Source organism: Dermochelys coriacea, chromosome 1 (assembly GCF_009764565.3).
Source record: "Dermochelys coriacea isolate rDerCor1 chromosome 1, rDerCor1.pri.v4, whole genome shotgun sequence".
Taxonomy (NCBI): domain Eukaryota; kingdom Metazoa; phylum Chordata; order Testudines; family Dermochelyidae; genus Dermochelys; species Dermochelys coriacea.
In genome coordinates this window covers 191,539,754-191,558,518 of record NC_050068.2, presented here as the reverse complement: position 1 = coordinate 191,558,518, position 18,765 = coordinate 191,539,754, and the positions used below count along the sequence as shown (strand labels likewise).

General features: G+C 40.0%; 1 protein-coding gene across 4 annotated transcripts in view; it reads left to right on the top strand.

The window, feature by feature from the left end:
* ZNF654 (zinc finger protein 654) overlaps positions 1-18,765 on the top strand; it is a 63,328-nt gene that overhangs the window by 27,208 nt on the left and 17,355 nt on the right. For 3 of the 4 annotated variants that reach the window (XM_038377260.2, XM_043510275.1, XM_043510280.1), the window contains 4 exons: positions 942-1,023; positions 3,157-3,292; positions 17,239-17,441; positions 18,344-18,483. In XM_038377260.2, the coding sequence (XP_038233188.1) occupies positions 942-1,023; positions 3,157-3,292; positions 17,239-17,441; positions 18,344-18,483 (561 nt within the window). Of the gene's footprint in view, positions 1-941; positions 1,024-3,156; positions 3,293-15,398; positions 15,423-17,238; positions 17,442-18,343; positions 18,484-18,765 lie in introns of those variants that run through there. The other variant, XM_043510278.1, reaches the window with a different exon arrangement.

Genomic DNA, 18,765 nt, shown 5'->3' with positions numbered 1-18,765 from the left:
TGGTAACTCAGGGCTAAATCTTTGTGCAGTGCAATTAAAATTAATCCCATCTAGCAGCTGCTGTTAATGAGATTCAAAAATCTGAAAATAAGAAATTTGTGAATCTTTTCTTGAGTGTTGTGCTTTGAGTTTCAAATATAAATTATGCAGTTTTTGTTACAATGGCACATTATGTATCTGGGAGGGAGACAATTTCACCTCATTCTATTCAATTTCCATCTCCACGTCACATGCCTTGAGTGAGCAGAAACCAAGTTAAAGGTGTTGTACACAGTTCTGCTTTATAGCATCATCTTGATATATAAAGGAAATCAAAAGCACTTTCTGTCCCCAAAGGGTTTTTTCTGTTTGTGTTAAGAAATATCAGATAGGTCCATTCCTTTATTCTCAAGCAAAAAGAGTGGCCTGAGATCATCATACTGGAAATTTTCAGATCCAAAACTTGAGGAAGTATCAACTCCTCAATCTATTTTCTTGCTTTCAGCAGCTGTTTGAGTTAACACTTGAAGTAAAAATCTCTCTTTAATTTGGTTTCATTTACATGATGCCTGTGATTTTGACAATCCTATGAGTTACACGGTAGTTTGAGGTTTAGACATGGGCCAGACCTGAGTTTCTCACTTACATCCAAAAGCATTGAGTTAAGTGGTGCAGAACTGAGGATAGCTCTCAAACATTATGGGTGGGATTTTCAGTGTTGAGCATTTTTTGCCGAGCTCTTACTATTGGTATAAATTGGGTCAGAGTCAAACAAATGGTAAGTTCTTTGGAAAACACTACTCTATATATTTTAACTGCTGTGATATGTAATACTGTTTGTAATAAAGTTTTTGTAGTTTGTCCAAGTACCAATAATTTCAGGATCCCTAGCTCTGAAGACAGCTGAAATGATTTGCTTTTGTTTGGTTTGGTTTTTGACTTGTCATTACTTGTGTTTGTAGGAGTTTTTTTGAATTGCTGCTGTTCTTTGGAAAAGATGAATTCTATGAAGATCCTTTAAAAGATATTCTAGGTTCAATCCAGGTAATAACAGTTGCTGCTTGCTTCTATGTTTGTAAAACACAATTTTTGGTTTTTGAAGATCAACCTGTTTGTAGAAAGTCATGCTTTCATGAGTGTTGGTGGATGCAAGCATTGGTAGAACACTTCAGTAGAATGAAAAAGATAGTGAGTAATTTTATTTACACTTCCCCTCTCTAATTTTATCAGAGGAAAAATCTTTTACTTCGCTTGCCATTGGTCCTACTGTTCATATCAAAAGCCTAAATAAATTAGAGCACAATCCTTGTTTTGTAATGATGACTGATTATTAATAAGGTTCTATTTTGTGAATTTCTTTAAGAGACAGAAGAAAAATTCAAATGCAGATACCATCACCAGACTAATTTCTGACAGCTTTCCTTTAAGTATCTGACCAGAGTTTAGTGTCATTCAAGTAATCAGGTGCTCCAGGTTATGATTTAAATCTACAGTTTTCTCATCTGCAATTTTAGATGGACTGAAAAAGCATAACTGTCTTTTTATTGCTTAGGACTAGGCTGTGTTCACACTTGCCTTGTTTGGTATTATAGGATGCGAACATCTAGTAACTGCTTTATAATTGTACAGTAATGTTCTCGTTAACCATCTGACATGAGTTATCTAGGCACATGCTGCAGAATTGGGTGGGGCTGGTTTAGACACTTAAAGAATGCAGCATATCATGGTGTAGTCTGTTTTGCTTAAGTTTTGTGGGACTGTTTCTTGCTAATATTTAGGGCACCCAAAGGTATGGTTGCTATGTCAGATTCAAGTTAAGACTGATCCTTGCTGTAAAGAATTTATAAAATAGAGAGGGGATGTATGGGGAAACTGATAAAATATGGGCCTTTTATTCTTTACTCTTAAATTGTTTTTATTTTAGCTTTTTGGGTTTGTCCCTTTTTATTTTTGATTTACTTAAACCATTTGCCTGTCATTTGTCATTTTGCATTTTGACACACATTAGTTTGATTTTTTTTTTTAATAGTGCATTAATGGTCAAAATGGTCTTTTTAATGAGGAAACTTGTAAGATTTGTTTTTCAACTGAACACCTACATGCAAATTGTCTTGATGAAAATCAGTTTCAGTTCCTTGACCATCAAACACATCTCACCCAAACATAATAGACAAACTTAGGAATGAATTGAAGAACGTAGTAGCTAAAATAATCTAAAGCAGCAATGAACGTTAAAGCAGTGAATTGTAAATGCCTGGAAGCTGTTTTCTAGCTTGCATGAAATATATGGATTGTCCCAAAGACACTTCAGTATGCAATAAAATGTAATGTTAGATAAATCCTGTTGAATAAAATGATCTGAAAAGAAATCAGATACCATCTTACTTTCGTTTTAGTATCTTATTTCTTTTGGCGGATGACTGATACCAGGTTGTGGTGTTAAGCTATTAATTGATGCTGGTGGCAAAGGCTATTTTATACCAGTAAATCACAAGGAAAGAATAACTTGGGCAGCATGAAAATTGTGTCTGCTGCTATCAGATACTATAAGTAAACATTTGGAGGTAAGTAAACTTGGCTTGATAAGAGTTATAGGGTTTTAAAACCCTATCTGCTTTAGAACATTCCAGAATCACCACATTGTTCCTGGATAACTTCTTTTTTGTACTGTTAATTTTAATGGCAGAAGTGAATAAACTTAGCAGAGCATAGACTGCATGACTGAACCAAACCTCACCTGTTGTAAATCAGTGCTGATTTATGCAAGCTGAAGAGCTACCCTACTATGTGTGCCACTTAAATATCTCTTAATTGGAGTCTAGAAGACAGCTTCCCAAATGTTTGGGAAATGGCACAAACTTGTCAGACTTAGTTGACAGCATTGTTAGGATGTTTACCAAGGTTTGTGTATAACCTGTAGATTACAGAAAAGCTAGATGGGTACCGTTTTAAGGCTTAATATATAGCTTCAGTCAACATGTATGCGATATCATAGTTTTAACTCAAAATAAATACTTCTTAAAACTTGTTTACAATATTTTATAATATATATTTAACTTGTACAGTAACTTTCAAATCCTTCTTATGAAGTTTGACGACGTTTAGCCATTAAATGGCTAAACTAGGTCTGTCAGACCTCTTGATAGTTTTATATCTAATGCACTTTTTTACTCCTAGGAATGCCAGAACCTCCTAAGCAGATACGGCAATGTGAACCTGGAATTAGTGACTCGAATTATCAGAGATGGAGGGCCATGGGAAGATCCAGTATTACAAGCAGTTCTTAAAGCAAAGCCTGTATCTCAGGAGTTAGGTACTTGATTTAACACACACACACGCACACACATTTTAAAAAGTTTAGAACATGCATGTTTAAGTATTATTTTATAAAATACTTTTGCATACTGGGGCAATACTGACAGAGTGTGGTGTCAATGGTACTCAAGTTGTACTTTTGATATATAATTTACTATACATGTTATACTTGGTGTCCTATATAATAGGTACTAATTTGAAAAACTTGTTCACTGTTAGCTCACCCTGTGGGGAATAATGAGCCAGTTACTCTGATGTATGTTGTGTGAGAGACCCTGAGGCTGTTTTTTAATTGAAGTAATCACATATAATGTTAGAGCCAGGAAGTTACCTGTCAACACAATAGTTTGGGAGGAGGGGCAAGCTCTTCATTTAAATTTCTATCAAGACAAGACATCAAGATAATTGAAGTATTCATAGCTTTATACAAGAAAATAAAACTGATTTTGAGGTGATTTAGTGAAAGGTTTTCACCACCAACCTTATGAACTACATTAAACAAATTATTTTAAATAAATGTTTTTACTAACCTAGGGAATGTGGTCTACTAGCAGTGGTCTATAGCACCTTTTTACCTCTTCCTTACTAGTTCAAAAGTGGTTCAATTTGATATTGACTAAAGGATGTCACCATCTTTTACTAGTTTTCCAATTTTTACTTGTCACCATAGTTTCTTGAGACAAACTGGTTCACTCAGTGGACAAGTGTGTACATTATAATTGCTATCTTTTATGGTAGCATTAATTAAGAGGGTAAAGACTGAAAGGCCATGGAAACTGAGTTGCCTCCCTCAAGCATAGATGGTGGTTCCAGAACAAAGTGGAGGGTATTTAGTAAGGTAATGTGGGGAAGCTTTGACTGCTGTACCTCGTCTGTGGACAAAAGGACTTGGGTCTTCAGAGGTGTCAATAGTGTACCTTTCATTATAGGTAAATTTGTCTGAAAGTGGAATAATGATGGGTGGGATGGAAATGTCATTTGAGAGTTTTGTATCACGCTGCAAGTTCCACCAGGATTTCTGGTTGTAATGAACAGATGGTAAAGGAAGTGATAGAAGTCCAAAAGGATCTGGTCTTTTTATAATATCAACAGGATGTTCTGAGTGTGCTCAAATACATAACATGTTCACTTCAGTTTTGGACACTTCAGGTGGCTTGATCCAAATTCTTGGCCTTCAAAATAAATAAATTAAAATAAATGCAGAGCTATAAATAAATAAATAAATCCCTAAGAGCTATCTATTTTCTGATTTGCCTGGTCAGTCATTTATGTAGAAGCTTTTCCCCATCATGCTTTCCTGCTACCTGATTCTTTGTCTCTCCCAAAATAAAATTAGCTGTAGCCTTTAGATGATCATTTTACCTAAGATGACTTCAGACTGGATCTCCCTTCCTTCCTGTTGCTAAGTATTTTAGCTCATATTTTCTATTGGCTTTCTCTCACACATCTATCTCTGAGGTGGTAGCACATCCTTATACTGTTTTCTATTTCCTTTCAGGCAAATATCTCCTTGTTTTTAAAAAAGGGAAAAAAAATGTATTGCTACTTAAATTTGGCTGCCTCTAAAGCCCAAATCTTCTGGAAAGCGCTTTCAGTGAGCATAGGAGGATTTTTCAATCCTTAGTGTGAGCAATTCAGTACTACAAAAATAATACATTTAGGCTATATTTCTTTCTAAATGTTACCAAACTGCTCCCGCAGTGGATACTTTTGGTCAGGGTAGTTTGATTTAAATCATGAGTTAAATCGGCAAGCAGGAAATCTTGATTTAAATAATCAGTTTTAATCATGTTTTGTGTTTGTACTTCGTTATTGTCATTATTTGGTAACTTAAAACATGTTTGCAACTAAATATAGCCTTTACTAAATGTGCTGCTTCTTTTTGCTAACCAGGAGGATACTTTATCTTTACACATTTAATTAAATTTAAATAGCTTATCTTACCTTTATTCAGATTCTTAATTTTTGCATTTTTCTTGTTACAAAATGGCGAACCATGCATTTTAGATTAACTCTTTTCTTGTGATTTTGTATTAAGATCTAGTTAGAATTCAGATTTAATTTAAAAATGCACAAACAGCACTGCAACATTTTTATTCAATAAAGGTATTAGATTCATTAAAAGTTTCAAAAAGTTGAACAAACATGATTTGCATTTAAAACTGACTTGACTAATCAAAGGCAGTATTATCTGTAGTTAATGAACTGGTTGTTTCTGGCCACGTCCTTCAAGATTTTAGAGCCCATAGATCTCAACACCTAGTTTTTATTCATAAGGGTTGGAAGAGGAAAACAAGTTTTCCTGCATTTTCTTCAACTCCCAGTTGGTTTCTTAATTTTGAATGAACTAGTCGTCAAACTGAACTAGTTGAAGAAATGAGATTCTTCTTAGATACTTGCTCATGTTGATTAGGTGTGCACATGCCATGCGTGCAGTTGCTGGAGGTTTTCCCCTTAATGGTCTCAGGTCGGGCCCTAGTGCTCCTGGGAGCCCCGTGCTTATGCGCTGGTATATGAGGTGCCACCGGCCCCCCTCTGTTCCTTCTTACCGTCCATGATTGTTGCAGAAACAGCTTCTTGCTCTCGTATGATTTTCTGATCTTGGTGGTTTGGACTTGTTTCTGTTATGTATAGTTCTCTCTAGTTAGCTTAGTTAAAACAGTAAGTGTTAAAGTATAGATAGTTGTCCCGATCTTAAGGGACTTTGTCCCAAAGATTGGGTAGATCCTAGTCTCCACGTTTCAAGTCATGCTCCAGTAAAACCATGCCTGTGAGCGACATGCATTCAGCTTGTCTTAAGTGCCTCAGGGATGCTAACATCAAAGACAAGTGCAAGATCTTGAGGGGCTTCAGGCCAAGGAATTATGGCTTACTTGAGACAAGGCATCCAAATCTTTTCGTACCTCGATGATTGGCTGATTAAGGGCCATTCACAAGATTAAATCCAGTGCAACGTCAGCTTAGTATGGGCTACCTGTCACGAGTTGGGCCTGTTAATAAATGAGAAACAGTCAACGCTAATCCCTGTTCAGGTAATTTATAGGGGCAATGCTAGACTCAACAGAGCCATCCTACCAGAGGCCTGGTTCCAAACTGTGTCGAACCTAATCCCCTCATCGGGGCCCACCCACTCACAGCCACTGGGGTGTGGCTCAGTTGCTAGGTCACATGGCAGCGTGTATTTACATAGTGCAGTATGTGTGGCTGCATCTCAAACCCCTACAGATGTGGCTGGCCTGAGTCTATTTTCCACGAAGGCACCATTTGGACATGATTCTCTCAGTTCCGTCGGCTGTCCTAGTGTTTTTGACTTGGTGGGTGGACCCATGGTCTGTGATGAATGGGGTGCCCTTTGCTGCCCTGTATCCTTCAGTGACCTTAGTTTCGGATGCTTCAGACCTTGGATAGGGAGCCCATCTCAGCAGTCTCGGAACCCAGGGCCTCTCCTTCCAGGAAGAACTTTCCTTGCATGTAAATGTCAGGAAACTGAGCCATACGCTTAGCCCACTAGGTATTCTTTCCCCATCTGTTAGGTGGAGTAGGGCAGATTTTAATGGACAACATGGCCGCCATGTTTTACACCAAAACCAAGGGGGAGATGGCTCTTCAACCCTGTGTTAGGAGGCCCTCTGGTTGTGGGACTTTTATGTGGATCATGCAGTCCACTTCAAGGCAGCACATCTCCTGGGAGATCAGAATGTGCTAGTGGATTACCTCAGCAGGTCCTTCTCTTCTCATCCCGAGTGGTTCCTTCACACACAGGTGGTCAGCACCATCTTCCAGAAGTGGGGGACTCCCCAATTGGACCTGTTTGCCTCCAGACAGAACAGAAAATATCATTTCTGCTCAGCAAGGGCTCCTTCTCCAACACCTTCCTGCTGTCCTGGGCTGTGGGGGGACTGCTGTACGCTTTTCCGCCAATACTCCTGATTCACGAGGTTCTCTTAAAGATCAAGACTGGCAAGGAAAAGGTTACTTTAATAGCCCTGGCATTGCCTCGTCAGCATTGATTCGGCATGCTTCTGGACCTTTCGGTAGCGGCTTCACTGGGGCTCCCATCACCCCCGGACTTGATCTTGCAGAACCAAGGCCGGTTACCCCACCTGAACCTCTCCTCCCTACATGGCATGGCTGCTGTGTGGCTGAACCCAGAAGAGCAAGTCTGCTTGGAGCAGGTCCAGCGGATCTTGCTAAGCAGCAGGAAACTCTTCCCATGTGACTTACTTGGCAAAATGGAAGCATTTCATTTGTTGGGCCTCATAACGGAAATTCTCTCTGTGCCGGTCGTCCCTGCAGTCCATCCTGGGCTATCACCTGAAGCATCAAGGTCTGGTTCTATCGTTGATCAAGGTTCATTTGGCAGCCATCTCAGCCTTCCATCCTCTGGTCCACAGTAGATCAGTCTTTTCCTACAAGATGATGATGTGGTTCCTGAAAGGTGTAGAGGCTCTACCTGCAGGTTTGCGAGCTGATTCCACCATGGGACTTGAACCTGGTGCTGTCAAGGCTCATCGGGGTCCCCCTTTGAGCTGTTGGCATCTTGTTCTCTACGGTTCCTCTTGTGGAAGGTTGTCTTCCTTATGGCAATTAACTTGGCCAGCAGGGTCTCCAAGTTCAGAGCCTTGACCTCAGAACCCCCTTATACGGTGTTCTTCAAGCAGAAAGTTCAGCTACGTCCCCACCCAGCCTTCCTACCAAAGTTGGTATTGCAGTTTCGCAACAGCCAGGACACTTTTCTCCATGTCTTTTTTCCGAAGCCTCGTGGAATCGATATGGAATGCTGGCTGCATACCATAGCATTTGACGGGCCCTGCCCTTCTACACTGAAAGGACTAACCCTTCCACAAGTCAACATAACTCTTTGTAACAGTGACAGACAGGATGAAAAGTCTGCCAGTGTCATCCAGAGAATCTCATCCTGTATAATCACCTGCATCCAGGCTAGCTAGGAGCAGGATGTCCAGCCATCCTGACAGCTCATTCTATGAGAGCTCAGGCTTCATCAGCAGCATTCCTCATGTATGTACCAATCCAGGACATTTGCAGGGCCACAACATGGTTGTCAGTTCATATCTTCGTGTCCCACTATGCCATCACCCAGCAGGCCCGGGACTGTGCCAGTTTCGAAAGGGCAGTGTTGCAATCAGCATGTCTGTGGTACTGCTTGTGAGTCACCTAACATGGAATGGGCATGAGCAAGCGCTTGAAGAAAAACTTTTACCAAACTTTCATAACTATTCTTCAAGTTGTGTTGCTCATGTCCATTCCATGACCCACCCTCCTACCCCTCTGTCAGAGTTACCGGCAAGAAGGAACTGAGAGGGGACGGGGCTGGCGGTGCCCAGTATACCGGCACATAAGTGCAAGGGCCGGCCCTATGGATACCACTAAGAGAAATATATCCGGCAACTGTGCACATGGCGTCCATTCAATGCTAGATGTGTGTGCACATGAGCAACAACTGTTACGAAAGGTTGATAAGTGTTTTACTTCTGTCAGAAGTTTAGTACTATAGACTGATTCCAAGAGCTTACCTCATGACTTCCCCAATTCAGTGTTTTGACTTTCTTAAAACTTGGCAACAAAGTTTGTGAGTTAATCTCCTCTTCTTGAATTAGAGGGACTAGGCAGGGATGCCCATTGTCTCCTTTACTTTTTGCACTAGAATCATAGAATCATAGAATATCAGGGTTGGAAGGGACCCCAGAAGGTCATCTAGTCCAACCCCCTGCTCAAAGCAGGACCAAGTCCCAGTTAAATCATCCCAGCCAGGGCTTTGTCAAGCCTGACCTTAAAAACCTCTAAGGAAGGAGATTCTACCACCTCCCTAGGTAACGCATTCCAGTGTTTCACCACCCTCTTAGTGAAAAAGTTTTTCCTAATATCCAATCTAAACCTCCCCCATTGCAACTTGAGACCATTACTCCTCGTTCTGTCATCTGCTACCATTGAGAACAGTCTAGAGCCATCCTCTTTGAAACCCCCTTTCAGGTAGTTGAAAGCAGCTATCAAATCCCCCCTCATTCTTCTCTTCTGCAGACTAAACAATCCCAGCTCCCTCAGCCTCTCCTCATAAGTCATGTGCTCTAGACCCCTAATCATTTTTGTTGCCCTTCGTTGTACTCTTTCCAATTTATCCACATCCTTCCTGTAGTGTGGGGCCCAAAACTGGACACAGTACTCCAGATGAGGCCTCACCAGTGTCGAATAGAGGGGAACGATCACGTCCCTCGATCTGCTCGCTATGCCCCTACTTATACAACCCAAATGCCATTGGCCTTCTTGGCAACAAGGGCACACTGCTGACTCATATCCAGCTTCTCGTCCACTGTCACCCCTAGGTCCTTTTCCGCAGAACTGCTGCCGAGCCATTCGGTCCCTAGTCTGTAGCGGTGCATTGGATTCTTCCATCCTAAGTGCAGGACCCTGCATTTATCCTTATTGAACCTCATTAGATTTCTTTTGGCCCAATCCTCCAATTTGTCTAGGTCCTTCTGTATCCTATCCCTCCCCTCCAGCGTATCTACCACTCCTCCCAGTTTAGTATCATCCGCAAATTTGCTGAGAGTGCAATCCACACCATCCTCCAGATCATTTATGAAGATATTGAACAAAACGGGCCCCAGGACCGACCCCTGGGGCACTCCACTTGACACCGGCTGCCAACTAGACATGGAGCCATTGATCACTACCCGTTGAGCCCGACAATCTAGCCAGCTTTCTACCCACCTTATAGTGCATTCATCCAGCCCATACTTCCTTAACTTGCTGACAAGAATGCTGTGGGAGACCGTGTCAAAAGCTTTGCTAAAGTCAAGAAACAATACATCCACTGCTTTCCCTTCATCCACAGAACCAGTAATCTCATCATAAAAGGCGATTAGATTAGTCAGGCATGACCTTCCCTTGGTGAATCCATGCTGACTGTTCCTGATCACTTTCCTCTCCTCTAAGTGCTTCAGGATTGATTCTTTGAGGACCTGCTCCATGATTTTTCCAGGGACTGAGGTGAGGCTGACCGGCCTGTAGTTCCCAGGATCCTCCTTCTTCCCTTTTTTAAAGATGGGCACTACATTAGCCTTTTTCCAGTCATCCGGGACTTCCCCCGTTCGCCACGAGTTTTCAAAGATAATGGCCAAGGGCTCTGCAATCACAGCCGCCAATTCCCTCAGCACTCTCGGATGCAATTCGTCCGGCCCCATGGACTTGTGCACGTCCAGCTTTTCTAAATAGTCCCTAACCACCTCTATCTCTACAGAGGGCTGGCCATCTCTTCCCCATTTTGTGTTGCCCAGCACAGCAGTCTGGGAGCTGACCTTGTTAGTGAAAACAGAGGCAAAAAAAGCATTGAGTACATTAGCTTTTTCCACATCCTCTGTCACTAGCTTGCCTCCCTCATTCAGTAAGGGGCCCACATTTTCCTTGGCTTTCTTCTTGTTGCCAACATACCTGAAGAAACCCTTCTTGTTACTCTTGACATCTCTTGCTAGCTGCAGCTCCAGGTGCGATTTGGCCCTCCTGATATCTTTCCTACATGCCCGAGCAATATTTTTATACTCTTCCCTGGTCATATGTCCAACCTTCCACTTCTTGTAAGCTTCTTTTTTATGTTTAAGATCCGCTAGGATTTCACCATTAAGCCAAGCTGGTCGCCTGCCATATTTACTATTCTTTCGACTCATCGGGATGGTTTGTCCCTGTAACCTCAACAGGGATTCCTTGAAATACAGCCAGCTCTCCTGGACTCCCTTCCCTTTCATGTTAGTCCCCCAGGGGATCCTGGCCATCTGTTCCCTGAGGGAGTCAAAGTCTGCTTTCCTGAAGTCCAGGGTCCGTATCCTGCTGCTTACCTTTCTTCCCTGCGTCAGGATCCTGAACTCAACCAACTCATGGTCACTGCCTCCCAGATTCCCATCCACTTTTGCTTCCCCCACTAATTCTACCCGGTTTGTGAGCAGCAGGTCAAGAAAAGCGCTCCCCCTAGTTGGCTCCCCTAGCACTTGCACCAGGAAATTGTCCCCTACGCTTTCCAAAAACTTCCTGGATTGTCTATGCACCGCTGTATTGCTCTCCCAGCAGATATCAGGAAAATTCAAGTCACCCATGAGAATCAGGGCATGCGATCTAGTAGCTTCCGTGAGTTGGCGGAAGAAAGCCTCATCCACCTCATCCCCCTGGTCCGGTGGTCTATAGCAGACTCCCACCATGACATCACTCTTGTTGCACACACTTCTAAACTTAATCCAGAGACACTCAGGTTTTTCCACAGTTTCGTACCGGAGCTCTGAGCAGTCATACTGCTCCCTTACATACAGTGCTACTCCCCCACCTTTTCTGCCCTGCCTGTCCTTCCTGAACAGTTTATAACCATCCATGACTGTACTCCAGTCATGTGAGTTATCCCACCAAGTCTCTGTTATTCCAATCACGTCAGCTCCACTAGCTGTGGAGCTTTTTGTACAGAGAATAACAGACAATAGATCCGTTGCAGGAACACATCAGAAAATAGCAGTATATGCAAGTGATATTTTTATCTAAACCAAATATTTCCCTAAAATTATTTTTGAAAGAAATTTGGGACTTTGGGAAACTGTCTGGATTTCAAGAAAATAAAGCTATAAATTTGCCAGACTCTGAAAAGCTCCTCCTCCAGAAAACATTTGGTTACAAATGGGCAACATATTCTATAAGAGACCTGCGAATTCAAGTCTCAAAACAACCTAGAAGAGCTCTATGATTTAAATGTCAAACACTATCCCAGCACTCCAGATCTCTGTTCATTTGCTGAAAAAGTATGCAATTCCTTGGTTGTGAAGAATAGCAACAGTGAGAATGAATATTCTGCCAAGGATTTCTTTATTTCAAAATCTTTCTGTAATTATCTAGACAAAGCCCTAGCAGGAATGCAGAGGAGGATGTTAGATTTTATATGGAATCAGAAAAGACCAAGCAGGTACTTTGTATGGTCCCATTAAACATGATGGACTGGCTGTTCAGAATATTCTATGTACTATCAACCCAGCCAGCTCAAAGCAGTAGTGGATTGGGGGTGTTCTAGCCCAGCCAAACACTGGGTCTGTATTGAACAAGAAAATTGCAGCAGTGTAAACATTGCTGGGCTATTATGGACTAATAAAGAATCAGATCTGCCAGAAATTTACACACATCTTAGCAAAGGCTACTCTAGATGGGTTTTGCATAGAACTAGAGATAAGATCAGTTTTTTCCTCATCAATGACACCCATTGCAAATAATCCAGATCTTAACTCAAATTGTGAACCAAGGAGCTTCAAAGATTGGGTGAGTCTTGGAATAAACATGGTTGGCCAGCTATTCAGTAAATAAACTTTTCTATCTTATTTAGAGATTAAAGGTGACTTTAGCTGGCCTGCTCTTCCCTGGTACCGGTACTTTCAAGTCAGACACAGTTAATCAGCTTTCCAGAAAAAACTTTTATACAGTAAGCTAACTTTAATGGAAGCAAAGGCATCTAGTCAATTTGAAAACAGAAAATTGTAACTAATTTATATCCATCTATGCAGACAGATTTCCTAACCAAAAAATATCCCTATATGCTTTGAAAATGATTTGGATATGCAAATCAAGCCAAAGGAATGAGGTTTGATCTGGAAAAGAGGACCAGCAACCTCAATCTGCAGCACAATAAAAGAAAATGAATTTAAGATACTGTTTCAGTGCTATTTCACACCAGCCAAGTTAAAAAATATAAATAGACTGAATGAACAGGAATAAATGTTGGTGAAATTGTGGTGAAAATGGAGATTTTATGCATGGACATGTCCAGTCACTTGAGTGTATTGGGATACAATTGGTAACTATCACAATTTGTTGGATATTTATTCCCAAATGATCCTTTGATAATGCTCGTGGGGCTGACTAGTGGAAATGGTCTCACACAAGGACATGAAGAATTAATCTCTCATCTGCTCAGCTGTGAGTAGCCTCTCATGGGAAAAAGAAAAATAGCTTAACCATTGCAGAATGGTTCAAAAAATGGGAGGTTTTGGTTATGGAAAAATTCACACCAATTATATATCCAGTAAAATAGGCAGAGGACAGATAGATACTTAAATATTTGGTTATCCTTTTGTCAGTACTCAAATTGCATTCACGTGGCCAAAAAAAACCCCAGCACACCAATCCAGTTTTTTGGATCTTAACATTTGATAGACATACCTGGTCTGTTAAGTGTGTAAAGATTTCACTCAATTTAATATCACTAGAAATGTCATAGGTATTATAATGATACTTACTCTAATATGGTAATACCCTGTTAAATCAAAAGATCCGATGGCTATATTCCTGTATGTCTCTTTAAACAAAAGTGAAGTCTTGTAATTGTTTTGTTCTGATATTTACTTGGCAAGGATTTGTAAACTGGTTAAAACTTCCTAAATACATAGTTTAAAAAAAAAACTTGGCAGCAAACTTACTGCTTAATATTTTTTGTATTTAGTTTAATAGATCATATAAGTTTAAATCTTTCTATACGCTGTCATAACTTTAAGTAGGTTTATTTTTAAAAAGCACGTGTATTTAAATAAATAAAAATCATATTTAAAAAGCCCTGTTTTTTTTAAAATCATGGATTTTTATCCATTTTGCCTTTGGTTAACCCATGACTGCTGTCTGTCGTCCATCTGTCTATGGACTTAGGCTTTATCATTAAGTATTACATCTATGAAAATCACTTGGACAGTGTGCACTGTGTGAATAAATCCTATTATGCTGTGTTGGGTCCCCCAATTTGTAGACAGAGGAGTAGGCTAGGACAATCAATGGTTGCTTGCTCTCATGCATTTCAGCAATATTTCCAGATGGCCATGCAGAAGGGCTATCTTTAGAAAAAGATCTAGGCTTTACTATTGGGGGGGGAAAAAAAGTGCTTTCCTGGATACAGAGATGCATGGACCTTTTAGGCAGACCATTGAGTCTGCAAAGCAGCCTGCCATGAATTGCAGGAGGAGTTAAAATTGGAAGGGGCAGAGACTCTGACATAAAAGCTTTCTGCTACCAACCTTTATAATCAGAACATCCAGTAAATTCAAGCAAAATTCTGCATAGTCCTTGTCTGGACAAGAATAGATGCTTTATTTTATTTTTGTCTTACCTTTCTTAAATTAACACCTGTTAAAATATTGCACCTGTAATTAGGATTTATCTGTTGCTTTGGGGCTTAGATCAGCAGCATGAATATTCTTGCCTGGGAATGTAGGGCCCTCTATGCTAGAAAGGAGAGGAAAGGAAAACAGGCGGGGTTAATCGGCCAAAAAGCACTTAAAAGTCTGAGAAGTGAATGGCTGTGGTCAGTCCCCATCTAGGTGACAGTCTGTAGTCAAGGGTTCTTGCTGTGAAACTGAACTCTCTCACTTTTGGATGCTGGGGCATAGTGACTCATGGCTGTATCATCTGAAAAAGGGAACTCTATAAATAAGTTGAAATAGTACTGCAGACTTTCCATTCATTACTCAGTGAAAATGGATGATGTACCAAATAATTTATGCTCAGTCTTTTTGACATGAGCAGAGGTAGTAGTTAAATATGAAATCTCATAGCTTGTCAGGGACTTTTTTTTTTTGCGTGTAAAATATGTGGCTGAAGGTTGGGTTACCTTTAATGCAGATTTAGCATTACACAAGTAGTGGTTTTTAATTTAATTGGAAATATCAGTGATTTTGGTTCTAGTGGTAGTCTGCAGTAACTACTGTAGTTCATGCCTGAATTCTGCCTTCCATTTAAATCCTTCCCACTCCTTTTTCACTTGCTCATAACTTTCTCATATAGGTACCTTTTTGATTTTTTTTTTTTTAAAGTTGAGGTAGAATTAGTCTATTTGCGTTACATAAGATTGTCATACAACTGTGTACACTTAAGTAATTCAGTATTATGATAAACCTATTTCTCTGTTTTGATAGCACCTAAGAATACCTCTAAAAATCAGCCTCATTGTCCAAGACATGTAACAAACACAGTCTCCGCCCCAGAGTACTCGCAATGTACACAACAGACAGGATGTAACACATGCTCCTCAAACTAGAAGCATCACACTGAAATTTTGTAGTCTGGAGTGAGTCTTAAACTGTTCAAGTTTTAAAGAGAAAGTTAATGTAAGCTTTGATCTAAAATCTGCTATGTTACACGTGTGCTTTAGTTTTTTCTATTTTTATGAACAGGCCTAAGTTTTTTCCATTTCAAATTGAAGAAATTAAATGTAAAATCTAACATGAGTACAATCTCTTCAGATTGAAAATTGAGTACTCAGTCAAGGGACCAGATTTTTGAAGATAATTAGGTGCTTTTGAATGTCTACAAAGTGCCTTTTTGCATTTTTAGTCTCCTAAATATCTTTAGAAATATCTTCTTAGGTTTCTACTGCAACTTTAACTTGGTTGTGTTGCACATAAGTACTATTCTAGTAAGGTTGTCATTGTTGAAAGTAAACCATAACATACTCTGTTTAATGCACCTTTAGGATTAAGTTAATCTCAGCCTTAATTATAAAGGACACCTTGGGTTGATGCAATGAAGTGATGAAATAAACTGTATATCTAAAAATTTGTCTTTTTGTAAATGATATGTAAGGGAATTAGACTTAACTGTGGCTTGTGGAGATATTAATGAGAACTATATATTGACTAAAGTCTGAGGTTATCCTATAATTTCAAATAGAAATGCATTTTCTAGAGCTGGGGTGATCTAAATCAGGTGTTCTCAACTTTTTTCTTTGAGACCCCCCCCAAAACATGCTATAAAAACTCCATGGCCCACCTGTGCCACAGTAACTGGTTTTCTGCATATAAAAGCCAGGGCCAGCGATAGGGGATAGCAGGAAGGGCAGTTGCCCAGGGCCCCGTGCCATAGGGAGCACCGTGAAGTTAAGTTGCTCAGGCTTCGGCTTCAGCTGCAGATGGAGGGGCTCAGGGTCCCAGGCTTCAGCCCCAAGCAGTGGGACTTCAGCTTTCTGCCCTGGGCACCAGCAATTGTAACACTGGTCCTGCTTTGCAGACCCCCTGAAACCTGCTTGTGGCCCCCGCCCCTTGGGGACCCCAGACCCCTGGTTGAGAACCACTGATCTAGGTTAGCTTTGGAATTGCTGTGTGACTCACTAAATCTGGTGTCCACAGCATAACATTGTAGATAGTCATTTAATACTGCACTAATGCCCTACCTTTTACTTTTCTTTTTATGGAATGTATTTGCGGGGATAATAGAGCTTGAACAGTTCTGGAAGTTTCTAGCTTTTATTTAAATTCAGTTCTCTGTAACAGTTCAGAATTTCAACTTCAAAATGTTTCCACGCCCCACCGTACTTACTGAAAAGAGCCCCATGTAAATCAATCTTAAAAATAGTTGTCAGAAGCTATAGTTTTTCCATCTATCTAAGCAGATAAAATACATTTGTATTAAAAACTAAAACATGCAGTATGTGAACTGAAACTAAATTAAATTTATATTTGATTATCTTCTCTCATTCCCACTTTCCCCATTTTTATGGATAACAAGAACATCCAGGATTGTTCGACATTTTGAATAATGTTTTGGAAGGGAGATATATCCTCATGCTTCAGGACATGAGCCACACTCTAACTATTGGGGGGGAGGGAGAAAGTGTGAGTGCAAGTTATCCCATAATTGCCTACTGCAAGGTTTACTACACATTCCTCTGAAGCAGCTGATACTGGTCACTGTTGGAGACAGGATACTAAATGAGTAAGACCACTAGTTTGGTCAGTGTAGTAATTCCTCTCACTCCAGACTTGAAGCTAAATACCTGAATATGGTACTTTAAATACATGATTGGCTTCATTTGCAGATTGTTGATTATACAACTTGTAGATAAGGCCTGTAAAAATGTGTGTAATTTCAATATTTTTATGGGGACTTGAGATTCTAATTACTTCTAAATTTTTCTTTTCCATACAGTTAACAAATATTTAAGCTCTGAAAATCCACTGTTCTTTGAACTACGTGCCAGATACCTTATTGCCTGCGAACGCATCCCAGAGGCAATGGCTCTTATCAAATCTTGCATAAATCATCCAGAAATCAGTAAAGATTTGTATTTCCATCAAGCTTTTTTCACCTGTCTTTATATGTCTCCAGTAGAAGATCAGCTATTCCAGGAGGTACTGTGTCAGTGTACATTTTTATGCCTCTAGTAATATATTATACTCTTCTCCTGTATAATCAAGAGAAACATATGAAACTTTTTATTCATACTGCAGCCAAATGTCTGAACAGCAGGTGACCTAATTGGTATCCACTTGAATTTATTTTCTGAGGGCTAAAGTCTGAACCTACAACTCCTAGTGACTTCACTGGTTGTTTACATATACCTACCTGAAGGCACAAATTTTTCCCAGATATTCTCTAAATAACAGATTCAGAGACATTTTATAACAATGTGGCTATACCAGAAGAGGTTAATTTTAGATTACTTTCAGTTTAATTCTTTCTGCCTTGTCAAATTTCTTAAACTTCTAAAAAAGTGTTTTCTTTCTATTTGTGCTGGTATGTGAAATGGCACTACATAGTTTCTCCTTTTAGTAGGAGAAACTTGTAATATTGATAGTACATGTTACAATTGAGTGCATTTTGTGTCTAATTTGTCAAAAATCAAGCTAAAACTTTCATGTGGGCTTCCAGGATACATGCAACACAATGCCTAGAAAGAAGAAGTTTTATATGTACTAATCCCTAAATCCCATTGAAAACTTTACCCTAAATATCTGATAACGTCTAACAGATAAACTTGTCTTAGGTTTCAGAGAGGTAGCCGTGTTAGTGTGTATCGGCAAAAACAATGAGGAGTCCTTGTGGCACCTTGGAGACTAACAAATGTATTTGGGCATAAGACAACCTGTCTTAGATGATTATCTGCAGAAAAACATGAAACCTTTGCCAAAGAATCCCTGTCAGTAGAAATTCCTGGAGATATCAATGACTACTTTAGTATAGCGAGGTGTGATCAACTTTTCCCCCCCGCATTTGCAAACTTACCTAAACTGGTCTTATTTTAATTGCATAGCACTTATTGAGGACTGATTGCAAGAGTGGAATTGAGATCATCTGCAACACTGAAAAAGAAGGGAAGACTACCTTAGCCTTACAGCTGTGTGAATCGTTCCTGGTCCCACAGCTCCAAAATGGGGACATGTATTGTATCTGGTAAATACTTTCTTTCTGGTTAAGGAGCTTAGAAGATAAATGCTTATTGCCAAGATGGAAGTGAAGTGTGTTTAACTTTAAGATGCAGCTAAACTTTAAAACTGTAGTTGTAACTGTTCTTTCTTTTCTAGTATGCATGTTATGCATATCTAACCTGTCTATATATAGTTATACATGGGAGGAAGCTCTTGTAGTGGATGCATGCTACATTCATTATACTTGATAGCTTCAAAATAGCAGCAGAAGGCTGAGTGTCTAAACTAGAGACTTGCACTACTGTCA